Source organism: Haliotis rubra, unplaced genomic scaffold (genome assembly GCF_003918875.1).
Source record: "Haliotis rubra isolate DU_JTF1 unplaced genomic scaffold, ASM391887v1 Scf110, whole genome shotgun sequence".
Lineage (NCBI taxonomy): Eukaryota > Metazoa > Mollusca > Gastropoda > Lepetellida > Haliotidae > Haliotis > Haliotis rubra.
The window spans coordinates 565,229-580,276 of NW_025765004.1; the positions used below are offsets into that span (position 1 = coordinate 565,229).

A 15,048-nucleotide genomic window follows, 5' to 3' on the forward strand; every position below is an offset into this window, starting at 1 on the left:
CTCTACTAGTCCAGTAAGTGATCCATGCATTGGAACACTCGGACACCACCAAAGGATGCTACTCCACAGTCTTTCTGGTTCTGTAGCTAACAAAATGTGAACTGAGAACATCTCTATTACTATGTGGAAGATTGTACTGTCATTTGCTGGTGACTTTATGCTGATCATCAGCATCTTAGTAGGTGTTAATCTCCAAGGGGTTCTACTGTTGGACTAAGCATCCATATTGTGTGGTCACACATTTTTGCAATTCTTTAAGCACTTTTACCAACATTTATTAATTTTATGTTTTACTAATAATATAAACTTTTTGTTGACTGAATACTGCAGTTTGACAGTTCAAGTGACATATACATCTGATGTCTATGTCATTGTCCTCTTCTGCAGGAAAGAATATGTGAAGAGAGTGCATCCTTTGATCTAAGTTCAGTGGACATTGCCACAGCCATGGAAGAGACCACAAGGCTCATGGAGAAGGTTGTGGAGCTAAGCCAGAGTGAGAGTCAGGTGTCGGAGCTGGGAGAGGCAGTTGCAGGTAGGTCTATTGACTGGCAGGTAGTCAGCTGCAGGTAGGTCTATTGACTGGGTGAGTCTATTGACTGGCAGTCAGTGGATCTATTAAGTGATTGGCAGGTGGTCAGTTGCAGGTAGGTCTATTGACTGGCAGGTAGTCAGTTGCAGGTAGGTCTATTGACTGGCAGGTAGTCAGCTGCAAGTGGATCAAGTGATTGGCAGGTAGTCAGTTGCAGGTAGGTCTATTGACTGGCAGTAGTCAGTTACTGGCGGGTAAGTAAGCTCAGTTGCAGGTAGGTCTATTGACTGGCAGGTAGTCAGCTGCAAGTGGATCTATTGATTGGCAGGTAGTCAGTTGCAGGTCAGCTATTGACTGGCAGGTAGTCAGTTGCAGGTAGGCGGGTATTGACTGGTAGTCTGCAGGTAGGACTGGCAGGTAGTCAGCTGCAAGTGGATCAAGTGATTGGCAGGTAGTCAGTTGCAGGTAGGTCTATTGACTGGCAGGTAGTCAGCTGCAGGGTCTAGTGTAGTCAGCTGCAAGTGGATCTGGCATTGGCAGGTAGTCAGTTGCAGGTAGGTCTATTGACTGGCACTGGGTATTGACTGGCAGGTAGTGCTGCAGGTAGTCAGTTGCAGGTAGGTCTATTGACTGGCAGGTAGTCAGTTGCAGGTAGGTCTATTGACTGGCAGGTAGTCAGCTGCAGGTAGGTCTATTGACTGGCAGGTAGTCAGCTGCAGGTAGGTCTATTGACTGGCAGGTAGTCAGTTGCAGGTAGGTCTATTGACTGGCAGGTAGTCAGCTGCAGGTGGGTCTATTGACTGGCAGGTAGTCAGCTGCAGGTAGGTCTATTGACTGGCAGGTAGTCAGCTGCAGGTAGGTCTATTGACTGGCAGGTAGTCAGTTGCAGGTAGGTCTATTGACTGGCAGGTAGTGGCAGGTAGTCATTGCTGCAGGGTCAGCTGCAGGTAGGATCATTGATTGGCAGGTAGTCAGTTGCAGGTAGTTCTATTGACTGGCAGGTAGTCAGTTGCAGGTGGTCAGTCTATTGACTGGCAGGTAGTCAGTTGCAGGTAGTTCTATTGACTGGCAGGTAGTCAGCTGCAGGTAGGTCTATTGACTGGCAGGTAGTCAGCTGCAGGTGCTATTGACTGGCAGGTAGTCAGCTGCAGGTAGGTCTAGTGACTGGCAGGTAGTCAGTTGCAGGTAGGTCTATTGACTGGCAGGTAGTCAGCTGCAAGTGGATCAAGTGATTGGCAGGTAGTCAGTTGCAGGTAGGTCTATTGACTGGCAGGTAGTCAGCTGCAGGTAGGTCTATTGACTGGCAGGTAGTCAGTTGCAGGTAGATCTATTGACTGGCAGGTAGTCAGTTGCAGGTAGGTCTATTGACTGGCAGGTAGTCAGTTGCAGGTAGGTCTATTGACTGGCAGGTAGTCAGTTGCAGGTAGATCTATTGACTGGCAGGTAGTCAGTTGCAGGTGACTGGCAGGTAGTCAGTTGCAGGTCTATTGACTGGCAGGTAGTCAGTTGCAGGTAGGTCTATTGACTGGCAGGTAGTCAGCTGCAGGTAGATCTATTGACTGGCAGGTAGTCAGTTGCAGGTAGATTCTATTGACTGGCAGGTAGTCAGTTGCAGGTAGGTCTATTGGCAGTTGCAGGTAGGTAGTCAGTTGCAGGTAGGTCTATTGACTGGCAGGTAGTCAGGTGCAGGTAGGCTCTATTGACTGGCAGGTAGTCAGTCTATTGACTGGCAGGTAGTGCAGGTAGCTGGCAGGTAGTCAGTCTATTGACTGCAGGTTCTATTGACTGGCAGGTAGTCAGTTGCAGGTAGGTCTATTGACTGGCAGGGCAGGCAGGTAGGTCTATTGAGCAGGTGTCAGTTGCAGGTAGCTGGCAGGTAGTCAGTTGCAGGTAGGTCTATTCTCATTGACTGGCAGGTAGTCAGTTGCAGGTAGGTCTATTGACTGGCAGGTAGTCAGCTGCAGGTAGGTCTATTGACTGGCAGGTAGTCAGTTGCAGGTAGGTCTATTGACTGGCAGGTAGTCAGTTGCAGGTAGGTCTATTGACTGGCAGGTAGTCAGTTGCAGGTAGGTCTATTGACTGGCAGGTAGTCAGCAATTTTACAACATTTCTTTTGCCTATCAGTATAAGTTTTGAGTGTCCGCTGCCAGGGTCAATCTTTTTGTGATCTAATAAACTTGTTTTCTCTTTCAGTTGAACCAGATTTTGATCTTGATGATGTCTTGAAACTGAAAGGTCAGTGTTAAACTTTGGGTAACAAGATTTAAATAACTTAATTTGTATATACTTGTCAAGTAAGTTTATGTTGTGGGTTGTTGTCACTGAAACCTCACAGCCTTTTTAAAATGTCTTGTTTGTCCTTTGCTCAGCCGGTTAGAGCCGTCCGCCCGAAGAGCGGTAGGTCGCGGGTTCGATCCCCAACAGCGTCATACCAAAAGACGTTAAAATATGGTACTTGTTGGTCCCTGCCTGGCGCTCGGCATTAATGGGTACAACAAGGACTGGTCGGCTCGGAGTCAGTATAATGTGTCTGAGTGGGGCATTCATGCTTAACTGCGGCATGGTATCTCAGTGGGCTAGCACTATAAAACCAGCTTAAGTCTGGGCTAGTACAAGCAGCCACACATACACATACACACGCATGCACGTCGTCATATGAGCGAAATATTCTCAATAATGACGTTAAACCCAATTTCACCTCACCTCACCTTTCTCAGCCATTACTGCATGTATCCTTGGAAGGTTCTGTTTTTTCCTTTTCTTATACCTGTATGACTTTTCAAATGAGAAATTCATGTCAAGAAAGTCTATTGGCTATATATTTTTGCATTATGTAAGAAAGAACCCTTAGTGTTAATTGAAGAGAATCATGTTAGTTCAAAGACAATTATAATTTATGACTTTTTGACATATGTATTGTGACTTTTTGCAAAACACTTGCACCTTTTATTTTTCAGAAACTCTACGACAACTGGAGGAGAGAATAGATGAGATCCATATTCCAGGTGGAGGTCAAGGTCTCACCAAGCCAGGCATGTAGGTCAAGGTTATCACAAATTGTGTCACAGTGAGCATATTGGTTTGGTTTTGTACCACAGTGAACACGTTCAACCTTATGTTACAGGTGACAATCCACATGTTATAGCTGTTGTGTATTACCTATTATAATAGTATTACGTGTAACAGTTGTGTTCTACATATTTCAGCAGTTGTGTCCTATTTGTAACAGTTGTGTTCTACATATTTCAGCAGTTGTGTCCTACATGTAACAGTTGTGTCCTACATGTAACAGTTGTGTTCTACATATTTCAGCAGTTGTGTTCTACATATTTCAGCAGTTGTGTCCTACATGTAACAGTTGTGTTCTACATATTTCAGCAGTTGTGTCCTACATGTAACAGTTGTGTTCTACATATTTCAGCAGTTGTGTCCTACATGTAATAGTTGTGTTCTACATATTTCAGCAGTTGTGTCCTACATGTAACAGTTGTGTTCTACATATTTCAGCAGTTGTGTCCTACATGTAACAGTTGTGTTCTACATATTTCAGCAGTTGTGTCCTACATGTAACAGTTGTGTCTCATATTTACATATGTTCGTGTAACAGTTGTGTTCTACATATTTCAGCAGTTGTGTCCTACATGTAACAGTTGTGTTCTACATATTTCAGCAGTTGTGTCCTACATGTAACAGTTGTGTTCTACATATTTCAGCAGTTGTGTCCTTTATATTACAGTTGTGTTCTACATATTTCAGCAGTTGTGTCCTACATATTTCAGCAGTTGTGTTCTACATATTTCAGCAGTTGTGTCCTTTATATTACAGTTGTGTTTCTGCATTTTCCCAGCACACTATGTTTGACAGGATTGGGTGGTCAAGCCTGCTTACTTAGTTGCAGCATGTCATTGTATCCCTACTGCCTAGCTTGGTGCTCATGATGTCAATCACTGGGTTGTCAAATAGCTAAGTTTGCATTCAACAACAAACAAGTAGTTGTGTCCTAATTCTGCAGTTGTGTCATATATATAATTATTGCTGTTGTGTCCTTGTTATGTCAGGTGTGTTCTACATGTTACAGTCGTGTCCTTGTTACATCAGGTGTGTTCTCATGTTACAGGTTCATGTTTGAGCTGCTAGCCCAGGTGAACATCACATTTGAAACCAGAAGTTACCTGTTGGATGTCCTGGAGAAGGTTGTGGCCTATCTCAACAATGATGGTAATAACCTTAGTTCTTGTTGGTCACTGCACCTCTGTGAAACAGTTTAATGCAGTGTTGGGTGATGGTGCTAAGAAAGGTTGAAGCGATGGTCAATCTGGAAGGCGATACAGCATGGACAGGGACTGTGCAGACACGGAACAATAGAAAACAATATTTAAATAATTTGCATCCAGGGCCCAGGTTTTGACTTCATTGTTCACCATGTATGAATACTTTCCTTGTCAAAGGTGAGGTGAGGTGAAATTGGGTTTAACATCGTGCTTGAGAATATTTCGCTCATATGACGACGTGCATGCGTGTGTATGTGTATGTGCGACTGCGTGTACTAGCCCAGACTTAAGCTGGTTTTATAGTGCTAGCCAACTGAGATACCATGCCGCAGTGAAGCATGAATACCCCACTCAGACACATTATACTGACTCCGAGCTGACCAGTCCTTGTTGTACCCCTTAATGCCGAGCGCCAGGCAGGGGCCAACAAGTACCATATTTTAACGTCTTTTGGTATGACGCGGTCGGGGATCGAACCCGCGACCTTCCTCTCTCTGGGTGGATGCTCTAACCACTAGTGGTGGTCCGATTAATTGAAATAATCGAAGATTGGTCGCAATGACTAAACGACCAAGCAATCGATCTTGTTCTCTAATAATCGAACACAAACAATTTTGGAACACTTTTTTGCTGTAACAATATTTTTCACAAATTGTTTTTTCTGTTACATTTCATAAGCACTACAAGCTCGTTCCAAGTCAGGATTGAATTTATCTTAAGATTCCAGGAATTTATGTTCCTGACATACTAGTCATATTTGCAAATGCATTTTGTGCAATTTGCAAAAAACTCGAAAGAACTACTTGTTTTTTCTTTATTTCTTGTGCATTAACAAACATAACCAAGAAAATTTGATAAAAAACGCCAACCAATTATTTTCGATGATTGATCGATTATATTGAACCAATCATCAATTATGAGATTTTAACCAATTCCCAACACTACTAACCACTACACCACGGAGGCGGTCTCTTTGTCAAAGAAATATAAGAGCTGTTGGAGTCTGTTGAATATAGGTGGCCCTATCTCAGAAGATGTATTAAGGGTGGAAAACATCCTAGAAAAAGCGCTATGTCTTGTGATTGAGTTTGTTTCGTTTTCAATTACATGCATACTGGTTTATACATGCCTATTGTCTTCATGTCTCTTAAGTCCCTGGAATTTTACCTGAATGACCAAAACTCGATTGACCTTTAACTGACCCATAGGGACTTTTGACTTCTCTTGATGAAACTGTTGTACAGGGACTTGTCGATACTGAAACTGTTGTACAGAGACCTGTTGATACTGAAACTGTTGTACAGAGACCTGTTGATACTGAAACTGTTGTACAGAGACCTGTTGATACTGAAACTGTTGTACAGGGACCTGTTGATACTGAAACCGTTACCTGGTTGTACAGGGACCTGTTGATACTGAAACTGTTGTACAGGGACCTGTTGATACTGGGAAACGAAACTGAAACTGACTGTACAGAGACCTGTTGATACTCGAAACTGTTGTACAGGGACCTGTTGATACTGTAACTGTTGTACAGGAGGACCTGTTGATACTGAAACTGTTGTACAGAGACCTGTTGATACTGTAACTGTTGTACAGAGACCCGTTGATACTGAAAACTGTTGTACAGAGACCTGTTGATACTGAAACTGTTGTTACAGGAGGGACCTGTTGATACTGTAACTGTTGTACAGAGACCTGTTGATACTGAAACTGTTGTACAGGGACCTGTTGATACTGAAACTGTTGTACAGGGACCTGTTGATACTGAAACTGTTGTACAGAGACCTGTTGATACTGAAACTGTTGTACAGGGACCTGTCGATACTGAAACTGTTGTACAGGGACCTGTTGATACTGTAACTGTTGTACAGGGACTTGTCGATACTGTAACTATTGTACAGAGACCTGTTGATACTGAAACTGTTGTACAGGGACCTGTTGATACTGTAACTGTTGTACAGAGACCTGTTGATACTGAAACTGTTGTACAGAGACCTGTTGATACTGAAACTGTTGTACAGAGACCTGTTGATACTGAAACTGTTGTACAGGGACCTGTTGATACTGAAACTGTTGTACAGGGACCTGTTGATACTGAAACTGTTGTACAGAGACCTGGTTGACTATTGTAACTGTTGTTTCAGAGCGCACAGACCTGTTGATACTGAAACTGTTGTACAGAGACCTGTTGATACTGAAACTGTTGTACAGAGACCTGTTGATACTGTAACTGTTGTACAGAGACCTGTCGATACTGTAACTGTTGTACAGAGACCTGTTGATACTGAAACTGTTGTACAGGGACCTGTTGATACTGAAACTGTTGTACAGGGACCTGTGTTGATACTGAAACTGTTGTACAGAGACCTGTTGATACTGAAACTGTTGTACAGGGACCGAGACCGATACGAAACTGTTGTACAGGGACCTGTTGATACTCGTAACTGTTGTACAGGGACCTGTTGATACTGAAACTGTTGTACAGTGAGCATATTGGTTTGGTTCTTTGCACTACAGTGAACACGCTCAACCTTATGTTAAGAAAGTGACAATCCACATGTTATAGCTGTTGTGTATTACCTATTATAATGAGTATTACGATGTAACAGTTGTGTTCTACATATTTCAGCAGTTGTGTCCTATTTGTAACAGTTGTGTTCTACATATTTCAGCAGTTGGGTGTCTACATGTAACAGTTGTGTCACTTACATGCAAACAGCCGTTTTCTACATATTTCAGCAGTGGTGCTATGTTTGTGTTCTGACACTTTCCTGCAGCAGTTTATTGTCCTACATGTAACAGTTGTGTTCTACATATTTCAGCAGTTGTGTCCTACATGTAACAGTTGTGTTCTACATATTTCAGCAGTTGTGTCCTACATGTAATAGTTGTGTTCTACATATTTCAGCAGTTTATTGTCCTATATGTAACAGTTGTGTTCTACATATTTCCAGCAGTTGTGTCCCTACATGTAAAACAGTTGTGATTTCTACATATTTCAGCAGTTCGTGTCCCTACATGTAACAGTTGTGTTCCTAGCATATTTCAGCAGTTGTGTTCTACATATTTTAACAGTTATTACTCTAGTCCTTTCAACTGTTATTGTCCTATATTAACAGTTGTGTTCTACATATTTCAGCAGTTGTGTCCTTTGATGATACAGTTGTGTTCTACATATTTCAGCAGTTGTGGCCTACATATTTCGAAAGCAGTTGTGTTCTTGTCATATTTCAGCAGTTGTGTCCTTTATATTACAGTTGTGTTTCTGCATTTTCCCAGCACACTATGTTTGACAGGATTGATTTGGTCAAAGCTCGCTTACTTAGTTACAGCATGTCATTAATATCCCTACTGCCTAGCTTGGTGCTCATGATGTCAATCACTGGGTTGTCAAATAGCTAAGTTTGCATTCAACAACAAACAAGTAGTTGTGTCCTAATTCTGCAGTTGTGTCATATATATAATTATTGCTGTTGTGTCCTTGTTATGTCAGGTGTGTTCTACATGTTACAGTCGTGTCCTTGTTACATCAGGTGTGTTCTCATGTTACAGGTTCATGTTTGAGCTGCTAGCCCAGGTGAACATCACATTTGAAACCAGAAGTTACCTGTTGGATGTCCTGGAGAAGGTTGTGGCCTATCTCAACAATGATGGTAATAACCTTAGTTCTTGTTGGTCACTGCACCTCTGTGAAACAGTTTAATGCAGTGTTGGGTGATGGTGCTAAGAAAGGTTGAAGCGATGGTCAATCTGGAAGGCGATACAGCATGGACAGGGACTGTGCAGACACGGAACAATAGAAAACAATATTTAAATAATTTGCATCCAGGGCCCAGGTTTTGACTTCATTGTTCACCATGTATGAATACTTTCCTTGTCAAAGGTGAGGTGAGGTGAAATTGGGTTTAACATCGTGCTTGAGAATATTTCGCTCATATGACGACGTGCATGCGTGTGTATGTGTATGTGCGACTGCGTGTACTAGCCCAGACTTAAGCTGGTTTTATAGTGCTAGCCAACTGAGATACCATGCCGCAGTGAAGCATGAATACCCCACTCAGACACATTATACTGACTCCGAGCTGACCAGTCCTTGTTGTACCCCTTAATGCCGAGCGCCAGGCAGGGGCCAACAAGTACCCATATTTTGCCGCCTTTTGGTATGACGCGGTCGGGGATTGAACCCCTGCGATCTTCCTCTCTGGGTGGATGCTCTAACCACTAGTGGTGGTCCGATTAATTGAAATAATCGAAGATTGGTGCGTAATGACTAAGCGACCAAGCAATTGATCTTGTTCTCTAATAATCGAACACAAACAATTTTGGAACACTTTTGCTGTAACAATATTTTTTCACAAAGGTTGTTTTTTCTGTTACATTTCATAAGCACTACAAGCTTCGTTCCAAGTCAGGATTGAATTTATCTTAAGATTCCAGGAATTTATGTTCCTGACATACTAGTCATATTTGTAAATGCATTTTGTGCAATTTGCAAAAACTCGAAAAGAACAACTTGTTTTTCTTTAGCTTTTTCTTGTGCATTAACAAACATAACCAAGAAAATTTGATAAAAAACGCCAACCAATTATTTTCGATGATTGATCGATTATATTGAACCAATCATCAATTATGAGATTTTAACCAATTCCCAACACTACTAACCACTACACCACGGAGGCGGTCTCTTTGTCAAAGAAATATAAGAGCTGTTGGAGTCTGTTGAATATAGGCGGCCCTATCTCAGAAGATGTATTAAGGGTGGAAAACATCCTAGAAAAAGCGCTATGTCTTGTGATTGAGTTTGTTTCGTTTTCAATTACATGCATACTGGTTTATACATGCCTATTGTCTTCATGTCTCTTAAGTCCCTGGAATTTTACCTGAATGACCAAAACTCGATTGACCTTTAACTGACCCATAGGGACTTTTGACTTCTCTTGATGAAACTGTTGTACAGGGACCTGTCGATACTGAAACTGTTGTACAGAGACCTGTTGATACTGAAACTGTTGTACAGAGACCTGTTGATACTGAAACTGTTGTACAGAGACCTGTTGATACTGAAACTGTTGTACAGAGACCTGTTGATACTGTAACTGTTGTACAGGGACCTGTTGATACTGAAACTGTTGTACAGAGACCTGTCGATACTGTAACTGTTGTACAGGGACCTGTTGTAACTGTTGTACAGGGACCTGTTGATACTGTAACTGTTGTACAGGGACCTGTTGATACTGACCTGTTGATACTGAAACTGTTGTACAGAGACCTGTTGATACTGTAACTGTTGTACAGGGACCTGTTGATACTGAAACTGTTGTACAGAGACCTGTTGATACTGAAACTGTTGTACAGAGACCTGTTGATACTGAAACTGTTGTACAGAGACCTGTTGATACTGAAACTGTTGTACAGAGACCTGTTGATACTGAAACTGTTGTACAGGGACCTGTTGATACTGTAACTGTTGTACAGAGACCTGTCGATACTGTAACTGTTGTACAGGGACCTGTTGATACTGTAACTGTTGTACAGGGACCTGTTGATACTGAAACTGTTGTACAGAGACCTGTTGATACTGAAACTGTTGTACAGAGACCTGTTGATACTGAAACTGTTGTACAGGGACTTGTCGATACTGTAACTGTTGTACAGGGACCTGTTGATACTGAAACTGTTGTACAGGGACCTGTTGATACTGAAACTGTTGTACAGGGACCTGTTGATACTGAAACTGTTGTACAGAGACCTGTTGATACTGTAACTGTTGTACAGAGACCTGTTGATACTGTAACTGTTGTACAGGGACTCTGTTGATACTGAAACTGCTGTACAGAGACCTGTTGTTGATGTTGTACAGGGACCTGTTGATACTGTAACTGTTGTACAGAGACCTGTTGATACTGAAAACTGCTGTACAGAGACCTGTTGATACTGAAACTGTTGTACAGGGACCTGTTGATACTGTAACTGCATTGTACAGAGACCTGTTGATACTGAAACTGTTGTACAGAGACCTGTTGATACTGAAACTGTTGTACAGGGACCTGTTGATACTGTAACTGTTGTACAGAGACCTGTTGATACTGTAACTGTTGTACAGAGACCTGTTGATACTGAAACTGTTGTACAGGGACCTGTTGATACTGTAAACTGTTCTGTACAGGGACCTGTTGATAGTTACAGCCCCCTGTATGTCCTAGCTACTGAGTTACAGCCCCCTGTATGTCCTAGCTACTGTGTTACAGCCCTCTGTATGTTCTAGCTACTGTGTTACAGCCCATTGTATGTACTGTTACAGCCCATTTGATGTCTGTCTGGAGAACCCTCATGTGATAGAGAAGGAGCAGGTGTTCATCAGCGTTATCAGCCGGGGCCCGGACAACTCCATTCTCAATTCCAGCTACAACAACAGGTATGCATATGAGAAGTTAACTTGCTGGCCTTCTGCCTTGATTGACACAGTAACTAAACACATTAAACATCCTACTTTGTTACCTTTGCTTCGTTTTGCTAAGCTGTAGCTGAATAGTATCCAGTTTGCATTAGCACTTGTCTTCTGTCCACAGGTTCACTGCCTCCTACCAGACCTCTCTAGGAAATGCTGTATGTAAGTAATGCCGGTGCCACAAGCATTGCTCCAGATAAGGAGCGTATTGATGTATGTATGGGTAAAAAATATGTGGATATGATTGAATGTAAAATCAATAGCGTGACATGTACAAGAGTATAAAGGCCTGCTCACCACTATGTCAGATTTCGACTTCTCCTCACACTTCACAGTCAGCTGTATTGTAAACATGGTAAACCTTGTCGTGGTTGAAGTAATTCCCCTTTGCAATTTATTATGGATCTACTGTGTAAAGGGGGAATCCTCATTGTTTAGTTATTTCACATCAGCATTGGCGAAAAATAATAACCACTTTGAGTATTGTGTGTTTCTGATGAAGTCTGAAATAGCATTGCATTCATAGAAAACTGTCACAAGCCTTTTTGTTAATGCGCAGGGGGCAGTGGGGTAGCCTAGTGGTTAAAGCGTTGGCTCGTCACGCCGAAGACCCGGGTTTGAATACCCACATGGGTACAATGTGTGAAGCCAATTTCTGGTTTCCCCCCACCGTGATATTGCTGGAATATTGCTAAAAGCGGCGTTAAACCAAACTCAGTCAGCCGGTGTTAAAGCACAGGTCAGTACTCAACTGTCATGTGGTGTTAGCTTAGATAATGACCAGCAAACATCACGTGATCTTCATTTGTGGTTCTTAGTCCTGATCTAAACTTGATAAACATGATATAGATTTATAAATGTTGTACCCGTGAACAGATGGTGTGACAGTTACTATTTACTGTTCATTAGTCAATAATATCGTGCAGATAATAGTTAAAAGAAGGGTTGATATTTGCTTTCTGATATTCTGAAGTGCTGAACCCCACTCAGAGTATGATGTGCCACTGTCTCCTGGTAACAGACTGCAAACAGCAGGGCAAAGGCAATTTCCACAAATAGATCAGCCTCCCTGTTTTCAATAAAGTCCTTAAGTGTTCTGCTTTGGTGTCCTTTCAATTGCTTGTTATTATCCCCCGCCGCGCGTTTAGCGCGAAGCGGGGGATATAGTATTAGGCTCCGTCTGTCCGTACTTACGTACAAATTGGAATATCTTAAGAACCGTTGACTGGATTCTTTCATATTTGGTACCTAGGTTCATCACAGTAAAAGAAAGGTCCCAGTCAGGTTTGGTGACCTTGCCCTTCATTTCAAGGTCACAAAGGGACTGTAACGTTTTACCCTTGTCAGCAAGATATCTCAAGAACTGTTCACTGGATTTTCTTCATATTCAACACCAAGCTTTATCTAGGGAAGGCGCAGGGCCCAGTCGATTTTGGTGACCTTCACCTAATTTTCAACGTTATGGCGACACTCTTAAGATTTCAGCATGTTAAGCTGCATGTTAAGCTTGTCAGCGAGTCATGTTTTTGTTTACATTTAACTTCATCTTAAATTACGACCTTCACTTTCATTACTCTTTAAGTTTGATTTGATAATTTGCGGTGGGGGATTATGTCACCTTAGTGACAATGCTTATTTATCAATGTGCCAGTGACTGTACCCTTTCTCTAATGTCTGCCCTATGTGTGTTGTGTTGTTTTCCAGTAGGTGCTCGTTTTGAGAGATTGGCTGTCACAGAGAGAGAGTTGAGTTTGTTGTCAGAAGAAGTAATTGTTGATGTGAGAACTTGTAATTAGTGAAATCTTCTGCATTTTTCAGTCAACTTTGCACGGGTAGTGCCAAATGGACTGTTGGTGTTCTTTCCCTCCTACCCTGTCATGGAGAAGTGTGTCGAGTTCTGGCAGGTGAGTTCATGTCATGGTGTGGAGTTCTGGAAGGTGATTTCAGGTCATGGTGAGTAGATCTGGAAGGTGAGGTCAGGTCATGGTGTGGAGTTCTGGAAGGTGAGGTCAGGTCATGGTGTGGAGTTCTGGAAGGTGAGGTCAGGTCATGGTGTGGAGTTCTGGAGGTGAGGTCAGGTCATGGTGTGGAGTTCTGGAGGTGAGGTCAGGTCATGGTGTGGAGTTCTGGAAGGTGAGGTCAGGTCATGGTGATTAGTACTGGCGGGTGTGTTCATGTCTTGGTGAGGAGTACTGGCGGGTGAGTTCATGCTTTGGTGAGGAGTACTGGCGGGTGAGTTCATGTCTTGGTGAGGAGTACTGGCAGGTGTGTTCATGTCATGGTGAGGAGTACTGGTGGGTGTGTTCATGTCATGGTGAGGAGTACTGGTGGGTGAGTTCATGTCATGGTGAGGAGTACTGGTGGGTGGTCATGGTGAGGAGTACTGGTAGGTGTGTTCATGTCATGGTGAGGAGTACTGGCAGGTGTGTTCATGTCATGGTGAGGAGTACTGGTGGGTGTGTTCATGTCTTGGTGAGGAGTACTGGCGGGTGAGTTCATGTCATGGTGAGGAGTACTGGTAGGTGAGTTCATGTCATGGTGAGGAGTACTGGTGGGTGTGTTCATGTCATGGTGAGGAGTACTGGTGGGTGTGTTCATGTCATGGTGAGGAGTACTGGTCGGGTGAGTTCATGTCATGGTGAGGAGTACTGGTGGGTGAGTTCATGTCTTGGTGAGGAGTACTGGTGGGTGAGTTCATGTCTTGGTGAGGAGTACTGGTGGGTGAGTTCATGTCATGGTGAGGAGTACTGGTGGGTGAGTTCATGTCATGGTGAGGAGTACTGGCAGGTGTGTTCATGTCATGGTGAGGAGTACTGGTGGGTGAGTTCATGTCATGGTGAGGAGTACTGGTGGGTGTGTTCATGTCATGGTGAGGAGTACTGGTAGGTGTGTTCATGTCATGGTGAGGAGTACTGGCAGGTGAGTTCATGTCATGGTGTGGAGTACTGGTAGGTGAGTTCATGTCATGGTGAGGAGTACTGGCGGGTGAGTTCATGTCATGGTGAGGAGTACTGGTGAGTCATGTCATGGTGAGTACTGGGTGTGTTCATGTCATGGTGAGGAGTACTGGTGGGTGAGTTCATGTCATGGTGAGGAGTACTGGCGGGTGAGTTCATGTCATGGTGAGGAGTACTGGTGGGTGAGTTCATGTCATGGTGAGGAGTACTGGCAGGTGAGTTCATGTCATGGTGAGGAGTACAGGCAGGTGTGTTCATGTCATGGTGAGGAGTACTGGCAGGTGAGTTCATGTCATGGTGAGGAGTACTGGCAGGTGAGTTCATGTCTTGGTGAGGAGTACTGGTGGGTGAGTTCATGTCATGGTGAGGAGTACTGGTGGGTGTGTTCATGTCATGGTGAGGAGTACTGGCAGGTGAGTTCATGTCATGGTGAGGAGTACTGGTGGCAGTTCATGTGTGAGTTCATGTCATGGTGAGAGGAGTACTGGCAGGTGTGTTCATGTCATGGTGAGGAGTACTGGTAAGGTGTGTTGTTCATGTCATGGTGAGGAGTACTGGTGTGAGTTCATGTCATGGTGAGGAGTACTGGTGAGGTGAGTTCATGTCATGGTGAGGAGTACTGGTGGGTGAGTTCATGTCATGGTGAGGAGTACTGGTGGGTGTGTTCATGTCTTGGTGAGGAGTACTGGTGGGTGAGTTCATGTCATGGTGAGGAGTACTGGTGGGTGAGTTCATGTCATGGTGAGGAGTACTGGTGGGTGAGTTCATGTCATGGTGAGGAGTACTGGCAGGTGAGTTCATGTCATGGTGAGGAGTACTGGCAGGTGTGTTCATGTC

The 15,048-nt window shown here is 43.4% G+C and overlaps 1 protein-coding gene across 1 annotated transcript in view; it reads left to right on the forward strand.

Moving 5' to 3' along the window:
• Positions 1-15,048, forward strand: part of LOC124286454 (regulator of telomere elongation helicase 1-like) — a 148,641-nt gene that overhangs the window by 35,699 nt on the left and 97,894 nt on the right. The window contains 10 exon segments of the mRNA XM_046722835.1: positions 388-535; positions 2,726-2,767; positions 3,490-3,568; positions 4,650-4,750; positions 7,200-7,290; positions 8,359-8,459; positions 10,612-10,681; positions 11,108-11,221; positions 11,376-11,416; positions 13,073-13,158. Of these exon segments, the coding sequence (XP_046578791.1) occupies positions 388-535; positions 2,726-2,767; positions 3,490-3,568; positions 4,650-4,750; positions 7,200-7,290; positions 8,359-8,459; positions 10,612-10,681; positions 11,108-11,221; positions 11,376-11,416; positions 13,073-13,158 (873 nt within the window).